General features: G+C 45.6%; 1 protein-coding gene across 1 annotated transcript in view; it reads left to right on the top strand.

Annotated features, from left to right (window-relative positions):
- The window catches only part of LOC138276496 (E3 ubiquitin-protein ligase TRIM39-like), a 95,855-nt gene extending 79,057 nt beyond the window's left edge, over positions 1 to 16,798 (top strand). The window contains exons 5-6 of the mRNA XM_069219201.1: positions 2,384 to 2,436; positions 14,214 to 16,798. Of these exons, the coding sequence (XP_069075302.1) occupies positions 2,384 to 2,436; positions 14,214 to 14,722 (562 nt within the window). The 3' untranslated portion in view covers positions 14,723 to 16,798. The remainder of the gene's footprint in view (positions 1 to 2,383; positions 2,437 to 14,213) is intronic.
- The last annotated feature ends 305 nt before the right edge of the window (positions 16,799 to 17,103 follow it).

Genomic DNA, 17,103 nt, shown 5'->3' with positions numbered 1-17,103 from the left:
TCTTAGCAGAGCGCACTACAATCAGCTACACATCACAAGGAGCCTGTCACTCCTTTGCGTCTGCTCGCCGCCATTCCCAGCAACACCCTTCAAGTGCTTGGCCGACGCCAGGACTCAGACTTTAGGAGGAAGACACTTCTCCTTATGACCCAACATACCTGGCTCTTCCCTCTATCTTTGCGCCCACCATGCTATGCATGGGATGACCACTGACCACCCCATGGGCTGCACATCTTGCCATAATAGCCTGCCCCCTCTGTAAACTTCACACTTGTATAGCGCACTACTCACCCATTAGGGTCTCAAGGTGCTGTACGCATACCGCTGTGGAACCCCTCCTGGCTTTTCCCTGTGAGGCGCCCACTCCTGGACAGCCCCAGGGTGAAGCCAGGCATCCAAGCACTGTGAGGGCCGTTGTGGAGATTAAGCAAGCTATTGCCCAGAGTTACAGAGTGGGACCCATTAATTAGATTAGGCACCAAGGCGAGAATTATCTGGTCCAAGGGAATTGAGCCCAAGACCCGCCGAGGTGGGAATTGAACCCTGGTCCTGGGCCAGATCTCTGCATCAGGGTCTGCCGCTTTAACCATTGTGCCACACACTAACGGCAGCTAGCGTAGAAGCATGCTTATCCTTAACTGTGTATCAGGTCCTGAGTAGTTCACACTTCAGGGTGTCTCCAGCGCACTCCACTACTCTCACCCTGGGATCGCGTTGTACCATTATTTCTGCAGGGGGTTCATTCAAGGGAATCTTTCAACCCTTGGCCCTCTGCTGACGTTTCTGGCAGCCTTCTGTTGTGGCTTGTGGGAACCAATCACAGAGAACTCGATGGCCTCACAGCTTCTGAGGTGAGTTGAGTGCAGAGGTTGTGTATTCAGGATGGGTCCAGATACCTACAGGGCACTCCTCTTATCACCTGTGTATATATTACTAGGTCATGAATGGACCTCTGTACGAGGGTTACCCCCCCCTTGTGTATGATACAGCTTTCACATATCAAAGTGATATTCAATAAGAGACCGTAGAAGCCCATTCTAAGTGGCTGCACCATCTTCGGCATCTTGGATACAAGAACTTACAAACAAAGCAGATGCATCATACACCTGCAGCATCCCAGAGTTCAGGGGTCATCTTACAAGAGCAAACACTGCTTATGCTTATACATGCTAGGAGCTACGGGTCCTGTTACAGAAGCCTAGGCTGTGTATGCTTATACCACACTAGGAGCTATGAGACATTTAAAGAAGTTTAGACTGCTTATGCCTACACCACACTACGAGCTACAGGTCAGCTGAAAACAGCCTGGACTGCTTAGGCCTATATATGCTAGGAGCTACGGGCCATTTTACAGCAGCCTAGACTGTGTATGCCTATGCCACTGTAGGAGCTATGGGTCATCTTATAGGTGAGGGAGAGGAGATGGGGAAGGGGAAGGGGGTGAGGAGAGAGAGAGCGAGAGAGAGAGAGAGAGAGAGACTGCAAATTGGCCCTTCTCCTACCTTGAGATCCTACTGCGTGGAATAACAGGTAATTTTTGCATCTTTTGAACAGGTAAAATTGGGAGGCAACTATATATAGAGAGTGAAAGAGGTTGTGAGACTGGGAGGCTTTGACCTTGCTGCGCTGCCCTGTGCCACAGAGAAAGGGCAGAAATGCGCTGTGTCTACAAGTTACAGTGCATTTCTGTCCTCTCCCACTGCTCTGGTGCACAATGGGCAGCCTAACTCTGCAGAATATGGCACACATAGAGAGAAAAACGAGGAGAAATAAAGATATTTCTCCTCGATGTGCCACCCCTGTGGAGGGGTACGATTTTGATGCATTCCCAGGTTTGCAATGCTTTGTAAATCTGCGAATGCCCCAAAACCCATGGGTGTTGCGTGAGAAAACCTAACGCCCATGGAATGTCCATGCAACGCTTCCCTGACGCACTGTAAGGCAACACAGCGACTTGCACTGCATTGCCTTACACCATATCTACAAGGACATGAAAAGCCATGCAAAGTGACTTTGCATGGCCTTGTAGATATGGGCCAGCACTCTGCAACTCCTGTGCATCAAAAAAAGTGACGCACAGGCAGCCCACAGGGCTTGTAAATAAGCCCCATAGTGTGTGTGTGTGCATGTGTGTACGTTTGTAGTAACAGGGAATGTTGACAGTTACCCTTCAGATACCAAGAGCTTTGGGAGAGATGGAAGAGACACACATGGAGCTAGATTGAGATAGAAGGAGAGATGGTGAGAGGGAATGGCCGTGTTTGTTGGTATCTGAGTTTTTGGGTATTACCACCACGATCCTGAAGTTTGTGTGCGGTTCTTTTCCAGGCCCTAGAACCTCTTATTTTTCTGTAACCTTAAAATGATTTGTATGTGCTTCCAGGTGTAAAAAGGTGAAGTTCCAGGGCCCTGGAGAGGAGATGAAGAAATATAAAGGTAAATGGTCTTGAGCTGAATATAATTATATTTTTTAACCCACACTAAGACCTGCGGCCAGCCTCAGCCGCCTGCACCTGGGGTCGACAGGTGCTAATTTCACCCCACACAGATCTGTGATTAGACCCCTTCTAAGTACAGATCCCCTTACCGCGGCCCAGAACAGAAGTCAGCCAAAACGACTGACAATTCAAATGAGTCCCTTCAGGGCAGAGCTCAGTCAGGAACACGGTTAAATTAAAGTGTATCTGATCCTGGAGCCTGCATGTGCTGCAGTATACCTGCCTCTCTCCAGAGCGTGAACTGCTAATTAAAAATAGCCCCAGGTCAGTGTATGTGGCCTACAGCGCCTGTTCTCTTGGGAGAGTTTAGTGCAGCATAAAACCCAGTGCAGTATGCTGCCTACCATTGTGCTTTGTGTGGAGACGCCACGGTGCAGGAGCTCAAAGACTTCAAAGTGCAGGAGCTCAGAGCTTCCAAGGTGCAAGACCTCAGAGTGAAGAGCAGAGTGCTGCTTTGCACAGTGTTCCTTCTACTGAACCGCACAATGATCTACTTGGTGCCATTTACTGCAGTGTGCTGTCTTTTCTTTGTGATATGTTGTGCAGCTGAACATCAAGTACAGTGGTTCTTTGCAGTGTGCTGTCTTGAGCTGTGGACCATCTTGTACGGTATGCTATCTAATGCAATGTACATTGAGCTGTATACTAAGGTGCACAGTGTATTATTGAGTATCATCTAAGCAGTGTGCTGTATAGCCAACAGTGCACTCTAGTGCAGTTGTGCAGTTTAGTACAGCATGCTCTCTCAAATGCCGCATGCTCTCTAATACAGTGGGATCTTCAGTACAGGGTGCTGTTTACTGTACTGCTCATTGTAGTAGCTACCCCATTGTGTAGTAAAGTGGGGCCTCCAATACAGTGTGCTGTCTAGTGCAGTGTACCATTTAGTGCACTGTTCTCTCTAATACAAAGAGTGCCATAGTGCAGTGTGCAGTTTAGTACCATGAGTAATCTAGTGCAGTCCACCACCTAGTAGAGAGCAATGTCTAGTGTAGTACTGGCTCATCTACATGCTACCTTTCTTGGCAAAAGTCATGGAGAAGATCATGAAAAACCGTCTAGCCTCTCGCATCAACAGCCTCCTCAACACCACTCAGTCCGAGGAGACACTGCTGCCCTCATCCTTCCGAACTTATCCGCCCCCCTTGATACTGTCTCCCACACCATCCTCATCCATTGCCTACACCATGCTGAAATTCAAGGACCAATGCTCCGCAGGATCTGTTCATTGCCACACACAATCGGTCAATGTGTCTCCTGTCATCTCAGCCGCTGCCAATCTCATCTGTGGTATACCGCAAGGATCCTCATTCAGTCCTAAGCTGTTCAATGCCTACATGGCCGCATTCGCCAGCATAACGTACGCTTACAGAATCAACCTTATATCTTATACAGGCAGCGTAAGGAAACAGGCTTTTTGCAGATTTCACCCCACTTTTTCCAACACTTGGACTATTAGCTGCTGTCTTTTTTCACTCTGAAGGTGCACTGATGCCTGCTAACCAGAACTCAGTGCCAGTGTTTTAACCCTATACAAATTGCATGTCAAATTGGATACACATAATTGGCAAGGCCTGACTTACTTAGAAGTCCCTAGTATATGGGACCCAGGGCATGTAAGACAGATTGTCCACTCAAGGCTGCAGCACTGTTTGTGCCACCCTTTGTGTGACAAGGTATAAAATGGCTCCAAGCCTGCCACTGCAGACTGAAATGACGGTGTTTTCACTGCCAGTTCAATTTTGCCATTTAAACCAATGGCAAAGCCACCCTACCCCTTAAAATAAGTGTCCCCTATGGAAGGCCTTTAGAGTCCTGTGGCAGGGAGCTATATTTTGTTAAGTAAGACATATATTTTACAATATGTCTTAACAGCAACACTTCCAAATTGTTGTTTTGCTGTGGGTGATGTTGGTAGCCCCATTAGCTAATACATAATTACTGGGTGGCATCCCAACCCGGCTAACGTTTGACTGGGGCAAGCAAACTGGGTCATGTAAGGTATCAAATTATTTGTGGCATTAAATGCAACCTGATGCCCAGGTCGAACATAATGTCGCTATTAAAGGTATGTACCTTTTAGAAAGTTGCTGCTCTATGCTCTCTTTCCTCAGTAGCCTCACAAAGATATAGACACAGACAGCTTTCTGACAGCTTGGGAAGATGTATGAATTCCTCCCAGGCTCAGGAACAAAGGCAGTGCCACAGCAGCAAGCTGTCACCTCCTCTGCAAGGATGGCCTCTTTGGGGGTTAGTCCAGAGCCATGCTTCAAGGGAGAAGCCCTTTGATGGGCTGCCTGGCCGAACACCCCTGAATAGGATGCCTTTTATTTCCTGTAGACAGCCTGAAGACAGGGCCAAAGAGAAGAAACTCACCCCCAAATCAGTTTTACTGTAAGTTTGTTGCCCTCAGATAGTCTTTCCTCTAGGATTGACTGCCTTGCTTCTGACGACTGAGGAAGGGTCATGCCATCTTGAAGGGGAGCAAGAATGTGATCTTCTGGGATAGCCAGATGCCACACATCACAGTAACTTCATTTTAAGTAGTTGGTGACCCAGTAGCCCATTGGGTAGTGACCTCGTGGTCAAATATGGCACCCCTGGCACATTGACCCTCAGCATTCGCTGGACTTGGAAGGAAGATGAAAAGAAGAGCACAAATAGAGGCTATGATGCCGGAATAACTGCACCTGCTGCACTTTGGGCTAGTGGAGTTTGGACCCTGTTATGTATGCCTGGCTTGGGGAAATGCTGATTCCCGGCCCCAGTCCGAAGCAGACACTCCAAGGGTCAGTTGGCTGACTATCCAGATTGACACTGAGGACATAGAAGCTGAAAGAGCCCAAGTCGCATCTCTGGTAGCCACTGCAGATGTTTTGCCACTGCTGGATGTCGGGTACCCCAAAGGACAATTTGGAGATAGCCAAAAGGTGCACCTATATCTGCTGGACCTGTGGGTTTTGGTTGTGACTGGATTTGTCAACCAAGAGGGACACTAGCCCCCACCAACGTTTTGCACTGTGACCACTGTGTTGCAAAGATGCAAGGTCTGCATCAGCAGCCCGTAGAACCCTGCAAAGAGGACTTCGTTGGACCCCGAGATCCGAACAGTTCCCCTCACTCACCTGTGGACCAAAGACTCGTCCATACTTCACCCCAATCGACTGCACACCAGCATCCTTGAATATCTTTAGCCTGCATCCCTCAGAATCAAGACCACTCCATTGTCGTCTATGGCCGTCATCCTGTAAAGTTTGGATCTTGGTCTAAAACCGCTCTGGCGGCCAGGTAACTGTCCAAAGTGTTCTTTATGGCCCTCTGGATGTCAACGAGGCCTCTGGTGTACAGTGAGCTGTGTAGTGCAGCCTATAATGTTCCCCAATCAAGGCTGGAGTTGTCAAACTAACTTTTACAACCTTTTCAAAAGTTTCCAAACTTTTTGTTGGCAAATGCTTGTTTGCTGTTGATATGAAAGTTATTTATTATTTTTAAAATCTGTATCTCTGGAACCCTCTGGTGGATTTTGATGGTTAAGGTCTCTAAAATGTTTTAAAATCTTCTCTATTTTTATAACTTGGTGTCTTATTTCTTCCCTGTCGTGTGACTTTCTTATTCTGTTGTTTATTGCTATTAAATGCTTTACTCATTGTTCCTTTGCTAAGACTTACTGCTCACAGCTACCCTGGGTTGAGTTTAAGGTTAAGTAAACATACCTGACTGGATTCCAGCCATGCCATATAGTGCACCCAAATCCTCACAGACGCCATCCAGCACATCCTTTTCCTCACTAACAAAGCATCGAACACCTAAGCCAACATCTCCTCCTGCATGTTCGAAGGCGCCAGATAGATGAAAAAACAACTACCTCAAGCTCAACACAGACAACATGGAAGTAGCCATCTTCGATAAAGACACGCCCAATGGGACTCCACATGGTGGCCTGGTGGTCTCGGATCTACACACAACACAACCACTGATGCAAAGAACCATGGAATACTAGTTGACAACAAACTCTCTGTGATAGACCAAGTACACACAGTCTCCACTACCTGTTTCCACACACTTATGATGCTGAAGAAGATATTCAACTGGCTTCTCTTCAGCACCCGCAGAACTGTCATCATTTTAGCACCATATACTTCAACAATCGCAGTACAGTGGGCACCTAGCAGTGTACTGGTAGTAACGTGATCTGCAGTACAATGAGCTGTCTAGTGCACGCTACCATTTAGTATAGTGTACTGTCTGTAGTGTCTTCTGTAGTACAGTGAGCTGTGTAGTGCAGTCTATCACCTGGTACAGTCTACTAGCTGGTATAGTAGATGTTCTAGCTCTTTGCACAGTGTCCTGTGTAATGCAATGGGTTGTATACTACACAGTGTCCTCTGTAGTACAGTGGCCTCCTAGCACAGCGTGTAAAGTCTGCAGTGTGTTCTGTGGTACAGTGACCTTTTTATTGCAGTCTACCATCTATTGCAGTGATCTGCTTAGTACAGTGGGCACCCAGCACAGTGTGCTGATAGCAATGTTATCTACAGTACACTGAGCTGTCTAGTGCACTCTCCCATTTAGTAAAGTGCACTGTCTGCAGTGTTCTCTGGTGTAAAGTGAGCTGTATATTGCAGTCTATCATGTTGCACAGTTTTTAGTACAGCAGGCATTCCAGTACAATGGTCTGTTTAATATGGTAAGTTCTCTAGCACACTGCACTGCCTGCACTGTACTCTGTACTGTAATGCACTGACGTGATCTTGTTTCAACTAGATTCCATACACTTTATGTTCCATATTACTCATGTTTGCAATGCTTCTTCTACAATAAACCTTTGTGAAAAGCACTTCTATGCTCATTCAGATAGGTGCTGTATAGTGCAGTACAGTACAGTGCGCTCCTTCTAGATAGGTGCTTTATATTGCTGTATATCGTAAAGTACAATGCACTCCTTCCAGATGGGTGCTGCCTAGTGCAGTCTACAGTACTGTGCAGTCCTTATAGATAGGTGCTGTCTAATACAGTGTGCTTCTTACTAACAGGTGCGGTCCAGTACAGTATCCACTAAAGTGCACTTCTTATAGACAGGTGCTGTCTAGTGCAGTACATTACAGTGGGCTCCTCCCAGATATGATCTGCTAGAGCAGTGTGCAGAGCAGTTCTTCAAGATAGGTGCTCGCTAGAGTACCACACTGTATAGTGCGCTCTTCCAGATAGGTGCTGTCTAGTGCACTGTACAGTACAGTGTCATCCTCACAGCTAGGTACTGTCTAGTGATGTGTACGGCACAGTAAAGCTAGCTCCTTCCAGATCAGTGATGTCTAGTGCAGTACTGTACAGTGTGCTCCTTCAGGGTAAGTGCTGTATAGTGTTGGAGCTTCCTAGATTTCTCGTTTGGACTGCCCTTGTTAGTTTGGACGTGAGATAGATTGGTTTACAAGTGTGTAGTACTTTGGGGGTGGGACATGCAGCCACTTTAGATTTTTCAGTGAGGGGGAAATGTGATTGTAGACGACCATCTTTGCTGCTGCATTTTGAGTGGCTCTCACTGGGATGAAGTATGATTTTGGGGTGCCTGTGGGGTGGCATTCCCGTACTCCAGTCTGACAAAACCAGAGCTTTTGTGGCAGTTTATATGCTGGTAATGCAGTACCGTACACTGTGCCCCTTCCAAGTATGTGCTTTACAGTGTAGTATATTGTGCAGTACAGTGTGTTTCCATCTGTTAAGTACATTAAAGTGTTCTCCTTCCAGTTAGATTCTGTGTAATGTAGTACAGTGTGCTCCTTCCATATAGGTGCCTCGAGTACAGTACAGTGCACTTCTTCCAGGAAGGTGGTGTATAGTGCAGTATATTCTACAGTGTGGTCCTTTGATATATGTGCTGTGTATGGCAATGTAAACTCCAATGTGGTCCTTTGAGATAGGCGCTGTCTACTGCTGTACTGTATAGTATGTTCCTTCCAGGTAGGTGGCAAGTAATGCAGCATATTGCATAGCACAATGCACTCCTTCCAGGCAAATGTTGTTTAGTGCAGTATCTTTGGTTCTTTCTGGATAAGTGCTGCCTAGTGCAGTGCACAGTAAAGTCTCCATTCCAAATAGATGCTGTCTAGTGCAGTGTACAGTAATTTCCACATTTTGCAGATAGGTACTGTCTAGTGTAGTGTACAGTATTTAGCGCTCTTTCGAGACAGGTGCTGTTTAGTGCAGTGCACGGTACAATGACCTCTTTCCAGATAGGTGCTGCCAAGGGCAGCACACAGTACGAAGTGTTCTTTCTAGGTATATAGTGTATAATGCAGTATATTGCGCAGTATGGTCTTTCCCAGGGGCGGTTTCTCTTTTAGGGTTGAGGGGATGCACCGCTCTGAAATTCCTACACATTTATATTAAAAAAGGGTCATATCTCTAAACAAATCAATGCATTTAATACTGAACTGTCTGTCCCAGGCTTCCTGCCCCGCCTCACTTTCAAGCACGAGCCGGAAGCCTGGCAGGAAATCAACTTTCTACACTGTGACACACAATGCATGGCTGACTACTCTAAAGCCCGTAATTTCCATTGTAGTCTATGGCAGTAGCCACTATAGACCAGTAATGCTTTTAGCATCATGATTTTGGGTGTTGGAGTATTCACCCCTGATTGAGGGCAGCCATCTGTCATTCACAGGCATAGATCTCACCCTTTCCCCATTCGTCACACAGAAGAAGTGGATGCAAGCATGTGTGATTTAGTGCCTTGTCTTCGGTGTTATAATACTAATCTTGTGTTATTTTTATTGTAGTGATATCCCTTGTCACGCTAACCTTCCCCATGTGACACCCCAGGCCCTGGCTGCAGATCGCTGGCTCCTTTAGAAGTGGAGCAGCTGTATCTGTTCCTCACAAAATTGTTCCAAAAGGCGAACAGAGTTCTTGTTCCCTTTAGAAATTTAACCAAATATCAGAGTCAAGAGGAAGGAGAGAAATATGTGCTTCCAGAAAAGGCAGTTATCTGCTGTATGGCATTAAAACTGGCCCTATCTTCAATATGTGTAATGTGTGTCAGCCATTTAATTCCTCTTATTTCACATTTTTGTTAATATTGCATTCCCCAAGAGAGTTAGCTGTTTCATCATGCTGTGTTTCTGGGCATTGTGTTACTCTTGCAAAGTACATACTTTGACTCGTGCAAGGTGTTTATGAGGGGCTTTGATTGAGAGCACTGGTGCTGAGGCTGAAGGCAAAGAAAAGTGCCTGTCAGTGGGTTGGTCTCTCTGCAGAGCACACAGAACAATGGTCATGTATTCCAGTTACAATGAAATTCAATGTAAAGGTGTGTGAAGGGGTGCGCAGGGGTCAAAATATTTATAAGGCAAAAGAAAAATTAAATAAAGTGGTTGAATGTGAATGAGTGCAATGTACGTTTGGGGTGGTAAAAAGAGGGTGATGCGAGGGAGGGCATTCAGGGGAGAGTTAAAATAGGGTGCTGAAGAGGAAAGAAAGGAGGTTGAAAACATGCAGAAAGGAGATGTGAAGAGAAAAAGGGCATACATATCTAACATAAAGCACACATAACTGAAGGCCATACTCCTTCCATAGGCCTCAATAATATTTAATTTACAGTCTCGTAATTTCAGAGTTGAACCATTTCCAATGTTAATTATTTATAACTAATCATTGTTGTTACTCATTTATCTAAAACAGCTCACAATCATTGACAAAGCCAATAGTACTGACAGGTCTTGGGTGTATGTCAGTTGTGTTATATTTCTGGGATTACCATCTCAGAGAGAAATCAAAATACAGGCCGGGTGGCACACTATGGGAATCACAGAAATGTATTTTATGTGTTCCCTTTTAGAGAGCCCCCACTTTTTGCATCCCACTTAAAGGTCTGTCTGCACATATTTCTGTATGATTGATTGCAGCCAGCAGCTGTGAGTGTTTCCTGATGCCTGGTTAGAGCATTTTCTTCTAAAGTTGATGCTGCATGCAGTGCAAGACATTGGGAAAGCATACACTTTAAAGGGCCTGAAGTTGTCATGCTGTACAATTTGCACATTAAAGTAACTGTTGAACGTATTAATGCAGAAAGATATGGGGCAGTTTTTAATGTTTTAATATTTCAAGACTATACATTCCCACTGCTTTATAAACCTTGCTTTCTCACTAAATTAGTTTGCATTCAAATGCACCATTTGTCAATCTTTTTTCAATTTGTTCTTGGGAGGAGGCCCCACATTGGACCCTATGTTTGTCCATTAAGCTTGCTCGCTTCACTCGCTACATAAGTCATACCCAACTTTTACGCCCCACCACTTTCAAATGTCACCGGCCGCCACTGGTCCTTCCGGATACATTGCAGTATATTGCACAATGCACTGGGCTCTTCCCAGATAGATGCTATTGAAAACAGTGCACAGCACACCAAAATGTACTCCTTCAAGATAGATGCTGCCCAGTGTAGAATTTTGTACAGTTTAGTGTACTCCTTTCAGATGGCTACTGTATAGGGCAGTCTAAAGTACAGTGCAAGAACAGTGCACTCATTCCAGATAGGTGTTGCCTAGTGCAGTGTACAGTACAGTGCGCCTCTATCCAGATTAGCACTATCTAATGAAGTTTACAGTTCCCTAAAGTGTTCTTCTTCAAGATAGGTGCTACCTAGTGCTGTACAGTGCAGTGAGCTTGTACCATGTAGGTGCTGTATAGTGTAGTATACTGTACAGTAGTGTGCTTGTTTTACACTGGCACTGTCTAGTGCATTGTAAAGTGTAGTCCTTTGAGGTAGGTCCTTTATAGTATAGTACAGTAAAATGTGCTCCTTCCAGATAAGTGCTGTATAAGGCAGTATATTCTTTCAGCTGGGTACTGTGTAGTGCAGTATAAAGTACAGTGCTGTCCTTTGAGATTAGTGCTGTCTGGGGCAATGTAAAGTACACTGCGTTCCTTCCAGGTAGGTGCTCCCTAGTGCAGTACAATACAGTGTGCTCCTTCCATATAGGTGCTGTATATTGCAGTTTACTGTACATTGTGCCCCTTTAAGATAGGTGCGGCTTATACAGTGTAAAGCAGTGGTTCCCAACATTTTGTGGAACCCCACTTTATAATTACTGGAACCCACAGACCCCCACTGAATCATTATTGGAATCCAGGGACCCCCCTCTCAGTCATCACTGGAAGCCGGAGACGCCCACCTAAACATTTTCAATGATTTGAAACACAAAACAATATACAAAAAACGCAGACAAGCATTATTCAAACACATACACAAGTGATAACACATTTAATTTAATTTGCAAACAAATATAAATAAAAAAAATATTTTAATAGGAAGGTTGGAGCTTTTCTAAATTCAAGTGAAGCCAGACATCGTCCATACTATATTCTGTTTGATGCACCTGCACGGCCCCCACAAATCAATCCGAGGATACTAATTTAATTGTTAGCCTATGATTTCAAATTCCTTGACATTTACAGTACGTTTAAATATTTGTAGTCGTACATGTAGCCACTTTATTTATATAAACTTTAATAATCTGTTAATATTATTTAATTTTCTAAGCAGCCGCAGACCCCGTGAGGAGGTTTTGCGAGCCCCCAGTGGTCCTGGTATAAAGTACAGTGTGGGCCTTTGTAAAGGGCCATGTCTAGTGCAGTGTACATTATAGTGTGCTCCTTCCTGAAAGGTGCTGTCTGGTGGAGTGTGCAGTGTGTGCTCCATCCAGGTAGATATTGCCTAGTGTAGGGTACAGTACAGTGTGCTCCTTCCAGGTAGGTGATGTATAAAGCAGTATATTGTACAGTCATCACGTTAACGTAAGGAAGATGCTGTATTGTACAGTATATTGTACAGTACAGTGTGTTCCTTTTGGATAGGTGTTGTTTAGTGCAGTGTACAAAAGAGCGCACAACTTCCATTTAGATGCTTCTAGTGCAGACTGGTATGCTCACCAGATACCTGCTATGTGATGCAATATCAGTGGAGTGTACAATACTGTGCCCTCCTTCCAAATAGGTGTTGTCTAGAGTAGGGATAAGTACAGTGCGGTCCTTCCAGGTGGGTACTATATAGTGCAGTATATTGTACAGTACTCTCCTTTAAGGTAGGTGCAGTATAGGGTAGTACAGTGTACAGTACAGTGTGCTGCTTCTAGTTAGGTGTTGTCTAATGCATTGGGAATTCCAGTGCACTCCTTCCACATAGGTGCTGCCTAGTGCAGTGCACTCCTTTCAGATAGCTGCTGCAAGGTGCAGTGTGTTCCTTTGATATAGATGATGTGTAGTGCAGTGAACAGTACAGTGTGCTCCTTCCAGAAAGGTGCTGTTTGGTGCAGTGTGTGTTATCATGATCTTCTTCCAAATAGGTGCTTCCTAATGTACGGTACAGAACAGTGTGCTGCTTCCAGGGAGCTGCTGTATAATGCAGTATATTGTAAAGTATATTAAATTCCTTCAAGGTAGGTGCTGCATAGCTCAGTATATTGTACAGTGCAGTGTGCACCTTTCAGATAGTGGCTGTATGTGCAGTGTAAAGTACACGGTATTCCTTTGAGGTAGGTGCTGCTGTCTCTTGCAGTGTACAGTACAGTGCACTCCCCCAGATAGGTGTGTAGTGTACAGTACAGTGAGCTCCTCACAGATAGATGCTGTCTAGTGCAGTACAGTGTGCTCCATCCAGGTAGGTGCTCTTTCCCAATACGTGATGCCTAGTGTAGTGTGCAGTTTGTTCCTTACTGAAAAGTGCTGTCTACTGCACTGTACATTACACTAAAATATGCTCCTTCCAGATAGGTGCTGTCTAGTGCAATACAGTGTGCTTCCTCCATTTAGGTTCTGCTAGTTAAGTGCAGTATTCTGCACTCCTTCTAGATAGTTGCTCTCTGCTACTGTGTACATTCTTGTCCTTCCAGATACGCGCTGTCTAATGCAGTGTACAGTACAACAAAGTATAGTCCTTCGAGATAGGTGCTGTCTAAAGCAGTACCATACAGTGTGCTCCTTCGAGGTAGGTGCTGTATAGTGCAGTATACTGTATAGTACAGTGCCCTTTTTCCAGATAGGTTCTGTTTTCTGTAGTATTTGGTACAGTAAAATGTGCTTCTTTCATAGAGGTGATGCCAAGTGCAGTGTAAAGTACAGTGGAGTCCTTTGTAATAGATGCTGTCTAGTGCATTGTACAGTGCACTCCGTCCAGTTAGGTGTTGTTTAGTGCAGTGTACAGTACAGTACAGTACAGTTTACACCTTCTAGATAGGTACTGTCTAGTGCATTGTATAATACACTGAAGTGCGCTCCTTGTAGGAAAATACAGTATTTTGTACAGTACGGAACACTCCATTCAGGTAGGTGCTGTATAGTGCAGCATGTTGTACAGCAGTGTGCTCCTTTTAGGAAGTTACTGCATAGTTTAGTCTACAGAACACAAAAGCACGCTTCTTCCTGGTAGGTGCTGTATAGTGCAGTATATTGTACAGTATAGTGTACTCCTTCTGGATACTTGTTGTCTAATGCAATGTATAGAAGTGTGCTCCTTTGAGGTAGGTGCTGTGAATTGCAGTGTACAATACAGTCTGTTCCTTACAAATAGGTGTGGTCTATTGCAATGTTCAGTACAGTGCATCAGGCACCTTTAGGATGGGTCTGACTCATGGAATTTGCCTGAATGAAACCAAAAATATAAATTATATTATTTATTTGTATGCATTAATTTACTAATTATGGCTCTTCTCTCTACAGTGATGGTGACTCTGGATCCAGACACAGCAAGCCCTCTTCTTCGCCTGTCTGAGGGGCTAAGACATCTGATAGGGACAAACAAGCCACAGACTCTGCGGGACACCCCTGAGAGATTCACCTTCTATACCTGTGTGCTGGGGAGCAAGGGGTTCACCTCAGGCAGACATTACTGGGAGGTGCAGCTGCTGCAGGAAGGTAGAGGATGGACTGTGGGGGTGGCAGCACAGTCCATAAACAGGAAGAAACAGATCATAGAGTCACCTGAGGGGGGAGTCTGGGGTGTGGAGTTGCAGTGTGGCCAGTACAGGGCTCTCACCTCCCCTCACACTCCTCTGTTCCCTCGTGAGAGGCCTCTGAAGCTGGGGGTGTATCTGGACTATGAGGGGGGGCGGCTGTCCCTGTACAATGCAAACTCCATGGAACATCTCTATACTTACCCCATTTCCCCCTTCAAAGAGAGACTCTTCCCGATCTTCTGTGTCGGGGGAGGAGAGATGAGACTGGTGTAGGATAGCAGAGCTGAGGGTGGTGTGGGCTCTGTAGCTCTACCCTCCAACAGCAGAGCAGAGGGTGGTGTAGGCACTGCTGCTCTCCCAGGAGCAGAGCTGAGACTGAGGTAGGAGCTGCAGCACCCCACGGGGCAGCCGTTGTTGCTTTAGGAGCTGAAACCCCCTCCATTCTGTTGTTGTCTCAATGCAGGACCGGGCGGATGGTGCAGCAATGACCAGGCCGACACAAGTTATGAAGACAAGTTCAGTCACTGTCCATGCACACTGCTGTCCAAATCTTTAATGAACTTTTCTCCAACTCTGCGCCCGGTGTCCGGATGCGTGCATTCATGTTGTGTCATGTGTCGTCATTGAGGGTGTCACACGACACACTACACCTTTCCCCATACCTTGCATTCAAGCTCCCACTCTCCCACCCCTGAAGGCTCCTGGCGGAGGGGCTGTGACATTTCATTTTCAAGCACAGATTTAACACCTTTCTTTCCCTGATTTGTCATTTAATTACTATTTAGCTGTAATCAGTCACAGCACACCTAACTCCACATACATGAACTGCTGAGTCCAGTCACTCCTGAGTCAAGGAAAATATGGCAGTTCTGACTCCAAACAGGGGCATTGCTCACTTAGTTACAGATAATGCTGACTCCAAGCATAGGCACTGCTGACTCCATTACAGATAGACCTAACTCCAAATCAATGCTAAACTTATAAATGGAAGAGTACCAGTGCCCAAAGCTCTGCTCAGAAGCCCACAGCGGTACAGTGAAATATCAGCGCCCGAATAGCAAAGCTGTGTAGACTTCATTTCACCTCGGGCCTCTTTAATCCACTCTCTCCCCTTTTATTTCACCCTTGTATATTCCTCCTTTCTCCCTGTGTAACTTTTTTTTTGTATTTGTGTTCCTCCATCTTTCGTTGATTGTGTTTATCTTTCCCTTGCTAACTCTAAATGTCTAACACAGAAAAATAAGCTCAGGTCCCCAAAAATAAGTGCAGATGCCCCGCACCGGCAAGCACTGGCTCCTATTAAGCACTCCTCCAAATATACAGCCCTGCCAAGTAGCACGCATCAGGGGTTAGACTAACGCATTTTAATGCTTTTGTCCGCATCACCCCACTGAAATGCATTATTCACGAATAGAGAGCACCTAGACAAGATTTGGGGATCATGTAGTGCTCTAAAAACCTGACTATTGCACAGAGCTTAATCTATGCACTGTTGATCTGCCTGTGAAGCAATTTACCCTGCCCGCAGCGCAGGTTCTCTGACTCGTTGTTACAGTAACATCGGCCACGAACACTTGGATATATTGCTTCACATTCACCACCAAAAACAAATTGTGCTCTCTCTGCCTGGGCCCTCATCCGGCACAGGCAGAGCAGCTAAGCTGTGAGAGTCATGAAAGTGAGGGTCTCTGGCTGGCACAGGTGACCTCTTGCACAGCAAACACAGGAGCAGATTTCCACCCCCAAGCATCCTCCAACATGTGTGAACAAAGGAGCAGGATCCTCCAACATCAAAATGAGATGTGACTTCTTCACACAGGAATTATTCAACGAATTAGTGTCACTCCGGCTGGCCAGCCACATTAGGAAGCTCTTCCAGGAGGAGCAGAGACCTGCCTGTGACTGCCCGTCCAAATTCTATTCAGGCATTCATCACACTCATCCTCCTCCCCACTCTCCACTCCCCAGCCCGGCCAAAGAATTTGAGCCCCAAAGCTTCGCAGCTGAAGAAAATGCAAGCTGGTGAAGCGGTCAACCTTTCAGATGCACTCCCTAGGACTCCTCGTCTGGCAGCAACCGAGTGAGTCACACACAGCTCTTGGTCTACAGTGACTCTGCCCTGTGTTAAACTGATCTGTGCAGCGTGTGTTGCATCTTAGGCCACAATAAAGTGTAATGGCATGGGGGGTGGGCGCTTTCTAATACTTTTTTTACTTAGATACACAAATCTTCAGTGCTGCATGCTTAATGCTGCTCTCATTTCTTGAACACATTACTGTGTTATGTATGTCACACTCTTAATTCTAATCAAACATTCCTTTGAGACATTAAAGTTTTCTGTTTGGGGAACCTGTGCTGACTGGACTTTAATGGCATTGTTCCTCTGGTGAGGTGACCTCTGCCTTGCTGTTAATTGGTGTTTTTAAATCCATGCTTTTGTAGATTATAAACACACTGTAGATACTGGCACAGTGAGGGCTTCTGTTGTCCTTGGCTTTCCATTCCACTCCTAGAAGCCCATATATGTGGATAAGGACATGTGGACACAGACGTATAACTCATCTTTTCAGTTTGCCAGTTCACAGTAAAAGTAGGGGTGGGGATTAACTCTGCTCGTGGAGTTTGCAGAGTTTTTCCCACTCCGCTTCTAGCGC

Source organism: Pleurodeles waltl, chromosome 1_1 (genome assembly GCF_031143425.1).
Source record: "Pleurodeles waltl isolate 20211129_DDA chromosome 1_1, aPleWal1.hap1.20221129, whole genome shotgun sequence".
Lineage (NCBI taxonomy): Eukaryota > Metazoa > Chordata > Amphibia > Caudata > Salamandridae > Pleurodeles > Pleurodeles waltl.
This window is presented reverse-complemented; position numbering and strand designations above follow the sequence as displayed.